Source organism: Oryzias melastigma, linkage group LG12 (assembly GCF_002922805.2).
Source record: "Oryzias melastigma strain HK-1 linkage group LG12, ASM292280v2, whole genome shotgun sequence".
NCBI classification, from domain to species: domain Eukaryota; kingdom Metazoa; phylum Chordata; class Actinopteri; order Beloniformes; family Adrianichthyidae; genus Oryzias; species Oryzias melastigma.
In genome coordinates, this window is record NC_050523.1 from 4,038,241 (window position 1) to 4,042,676 (window position 4,436).

Below are 4,436 nucleotides of genomic sequence, written 5' to 3' on the forward strand. Positions count from 1 at the left end.
TTTTTAAAACAAAACTTCTTGTAGTAGCATTTGATTTTTTTTTTCCAGAAACCAGACGCTTAAAAATGCCAACTTCTGTATTTTTTGGACCGCCTGTGAAGATACTGTACAATTTAAACTGGTCCATGGGCTGTAAAAGGTTGGAGAGCACTGTATTAGTGCATAAGAAGTTCATAAATTCTTTGAAGAATGTTTAAGATCCTGAGGTAACTCTGTTGAAGTCCGCCTCCAGTCATCTATTGATCTATTCGTTTAAAGACAAAAATAAAAAAAAGTGTTATCTTGAAGATGAATTCTGCATATTAGCAGCACATGTTAATGAATAATTTGCCTCAGAGTTGTGGGAGGGAGCGTTGGGGAATCATCCATCTGGTTACATGCTCTCCTGCTAGCTTACAGCCCCTCACACCCCCAACTTAACATTAACGGTGCAACAAAAATGGCGAGCAATATAGGAGCTATCCAGCCGTAAAATTTTGATCCAGATTCCATCACAGATGACAAAAAAAAAAAATACTACAAGTGGATTCATCGGAATGGAGCTTAATATAGTAATTTGTACGTCACAGTTACAGGCTTTTTCTGACGGCATTTTTTGTCCGGATTTACAACTATTTTAATAAAGAAAAAATTCAGAAAGGCAACTTTGATCTTAATTTTCTTTGTATACATGTGCTCCATCATGATAAAATTTCTACAAGAACACTTTAAAACACAATTTTCGTCGGAGTGGGCCTCTAAAGTATCAGTTTCAGCAGAGAATCTGTACGTTCTGTTTGCAGTTTGAAAATCTTATTTTCTTTGAAGTGCGTTTAAAAGGGAGATGTTGGAGATCAAAAATCCCTAACTGTAATGTTCTTTCCTCTTGGCGAGCCCGAACACATTTCTGTTCCAAGCTCAGAGGCCCGGCGCAGGAGCAGCGCCGAAAAAAAAAAGGCAAAGAAAAAGAGCTGGAATGAGTCGGAATAGTTTCCCAGCCCAGCCCTTTTTCTTTTTCTGCTTCCATCTCCACATCTGCTGCACTCATGTAACCCCCCCACCACCCCGTGCCTCAGTTCTCCACCTTCTTTGCCCTCCCTTTGCTGACTGTAGGAACTATCAAAACATTGAGAAAGAAAAAAAAAAAGGAGGAGGAGGAAAAAAAGCTGCGGTGAAGGAGGAAGGGAGCTGGATCCCTTAGTGGTGGGTAATAAATCACAAACACTCTGGGAGCAACGAGACCCTCTTCAAAGCCCCCCTGAGTGTGCGGAGCCCTGGTCCCCCCCTCCGACTCGGGCCCCTCTGCCAAGCCCCGAATCTGCCGCACACTATCCTTTACAGCAGCGCTGCCTTGGCCATAACCCCGGGGCCCCTGGCTCCCCACCCATTTCTCAGGCCGGGGACACAGAGACTTTTCTTCTCCCTGTGCTACATTCACACTCGCTCCGGGCCCGACGCCGCCGCCACCGCTCATCCACAGCTGCCCCCACACCAGCCCCTGCTCTGCAAACCACAGCAAAGAATTTCACAATCGAACCACGGCGGGCAGAAACTAGAAACCTGGCAGCTCCAGCTGCTGCTTCACACGCACGGAGCTGGAAGTGCACATCCACGCCGGCAGGGCCGGAGCGTCTCCTAAAAGGGTGGGAGTTTGATTGCTCCTCATAGCTGTGGCCTGACCCGCAACTTTGACTTCAAAGGGTCCTCATTTCCCCGAAACCAGGAGTCACTTGTTGGAGCCGTAACCCCAGTAAATGAAAACCCCTTTTAATCGCGCCGACGGCCATCGGGACATAAAACCATTTATATCACAGGAATCCAACATGTGTGTTTAGTTTGGCTCCACACAAAGATAAGGGGAACTAAATGATTTGAATCAGCGCCAACGGCCCAAAATAGCACCATGCCCCCATTATGTGTAATACGTGTGGAATGGTACGAGATTTTTATGCAACGATGACCGCTGCAGGAAATGCCGTAGTATCACGCCACTTTTTGGTTGAGCTGGAAAATGGCGAGGAAACATGCAGGATTGATTAAATCCGAACCGTCGTCGACAGAAGCAAAGGTTTGTGGGTTTTCTTGCTAGCAGGTCTGAAACTGTTGGGTTTCAACCAGGAAGAGGTTTCTCTGCTGCCTGATAAAAACAGCTCAGGCAGGTTTGTCTAAAAATATCTCCGGAAACCAGAAAGTTAAAATATTTAGAACTCCTCACCAGCTTTATGGTTGTCAAAAAAAATAAATGAGAACGTTATTAAATTAGTTTTAGGGCTTCAAACAGAAAAGCGTCTGGATCAAAGGCTCCCTCTCAATGCTAATTTGGGAACAACAGTCCCTTTGGATGCTGTTTGAGCAGAAAAACAGATGACATCCACTGGTACCATACGGCCTGTTCGGAGCCGGGGGCACACACCAGCACCATTGTCCTCTGGGACCGAGCTTAGTTTACATTCACTGCAGCTGGACGCCATTACAACTGCGTCAAATTTATTGACCCAAATGCTTTGGCTAAAAACAAAGTGTCAGAAACTAAAACTGCTGATGAAAGCTGAAAAGCTGGTGCAGGGGGGTAACCAAACCTTCCTGGGAGGATTTTCAGCTCACCTTGTTCTGAGTCGGACTCCGCGTCGGTTTTGACGGGGCTGGGAGCCACAGGTAGAGGTCGGACGGGCCTCGGTTTTGGAGTGGGGGGAGAGATCCACTTCTTCCCGATGTACTCGACATACGTCCCAGGGAAGTCCCCCTTTTCCTGAGTGGTTTCATTGAAGCCCGGCAGCCAGCCAATCTTGTTTGGCTGCTGCTCCAGCCCGTCCGTGTGCCCGAGGGCCACCAGGGCTCCTTTGCTTACCAACAATATGTCCCCCTCGTGGAGGTCGATGTCCTCCTCCCTCTCCTTTTTGTAGTCATAAAGCGCTCGGTACTGATATGCTTCGGCACTCATGCTGATCGCTGTGCTTTGAGGCGTTTTCTCGGGCTCGAATCAGCGGCGGGACTTTTGGCTCCAGGTGCTCATCTGTCAATAACGACTAACCTATAAAAGCCGTTTTATGGAGACGACTAAAGTTCTCCCACAGTTCCCGTCTCTTGACAATAAACTGCAGCTCTTTCGTCGTATCGCCCCACTGTATGTACCCATCAGTAAATGGCCTGCAGCTGCGATCTTCTGAGTGCTTATCCAGACCTGTAAGACGAGAGGAGAGGGGCCATCTTCAACCAGAGGAACTGCCTCAAAAACTCCGGCCAAAAATAACAGACATTTCAAAATAAAAGCTTTAACAACTTTCATAAAACATAAGAGATAAAACGTAATTAAATAAGCAAAAGGAGGTTTTCTTTTATTCAAAAGGAAATGAAAGTATAAAAAATGAATGCTATTAAACCACAAAATGACTACTAGCATAAAAATACCATTGTTTACTAGCCATAACTATTTATTCTACCAATAAATCAACTTTAAGTGTAACAAAAGCAAATACAAGAATACTTAAACTTGCAAAAAGGAATTTTCTTTTATCAAGAAAAGTAAAATAAATCTAACAGTGTTTAAAGATTAGCTTTTCAACCATTACTAGCATAAAAATAAGTTGGTATATAACCATTTATATATCAACTTTGAGTGTGACAAAAGTAAATAAAACTAATTAATATATCTAATTAAACATGCAAAAATGAATTTTCTTTAATTCAAGAGTTAAATAAAGCATTATAAATCTAAAAGTGTACCCAAAAAAGCTTTTCAGCCACTACTAGCATAAAAAATTAAGTTTGTTTGCTAGCCATAACTATTTATTTCAACAATAAATCAACTTTGAGAGTAACTAAAGTAATTAAAACAAATCAATAAATGTACATTAACATGCAAAAAGGAATTTTAGTGATTCAAAAGAGTAAGATAAAGCTAAATATATATATAAAAAAATAACTTTTCAACCAGTACTAGCATAAAAAAAGTTTGTTTGCTAACCATAACTATTTATTCTACCAATAAATCAACTTTCAGTGTAACTAAAGTAAATGAAACAAATCAATAAACATACAAAAAGGAACTTTCTTGTATTCAAAGGAGGAAAATAAATCTAAAAGCTTAAAAAAAATTGCTTTCAACCACAACTAGCATAAAAATAAAGTTGGTTTGCTAATCACAACTATTTATTCCCTCAATATATCAACTCTGGGGTATTTCTCATCGTCTGCCACCAAAGTGACTGTAAAAAAAGTAAATAATTCACCGTCCTGCACTTCATTATTATGAGCCTCTTACTTTACAGGGCCATTTACAGTTACTGGCACAGAGAGCTGCACGGCCAGTAGACGGCGGCTAGCATGAGCTCCGTCCCCCCTTCGCCGGGCTCAACTCGCGTCCGTGCGGGACAAAAACCGAACATTCCTGGGTATTTCTGGCGTTTATAAACGATTCAAACTCGTAAAAGTCGTCTAAAAGTAGCCAGTTGTTAGCA

At 42.5% G+C, this 4,436-nt stretch overlaps 1 protein-coding gene across 1 annotated transcript in view; it reads right to left on the bottom strand.

Annotated features, from left to right (window-relative positions):
* pik3r1 (phosphoinositide-3-kinase, regulatory subunit 1 (alpha)) overlaps window positions 1–4,436 on the bottom strand; it is a 19,314-nt gene that overhangs the window by 14,424 nt on the left and 454 nt on the right. The window contains exon 2 of the mRNA XM_024299159.2: window positions 2,584–3,160. Coding sequence (XP_024154927.1) covers window positions 2,584–2,920 — 337 coding nt within the window. The 5' untranslated portion in view covers window positions 2,921–3,160. The remainder of the gene's footprint in view (window positions 1–2,583; window positions 3,161–4,436) is intronic.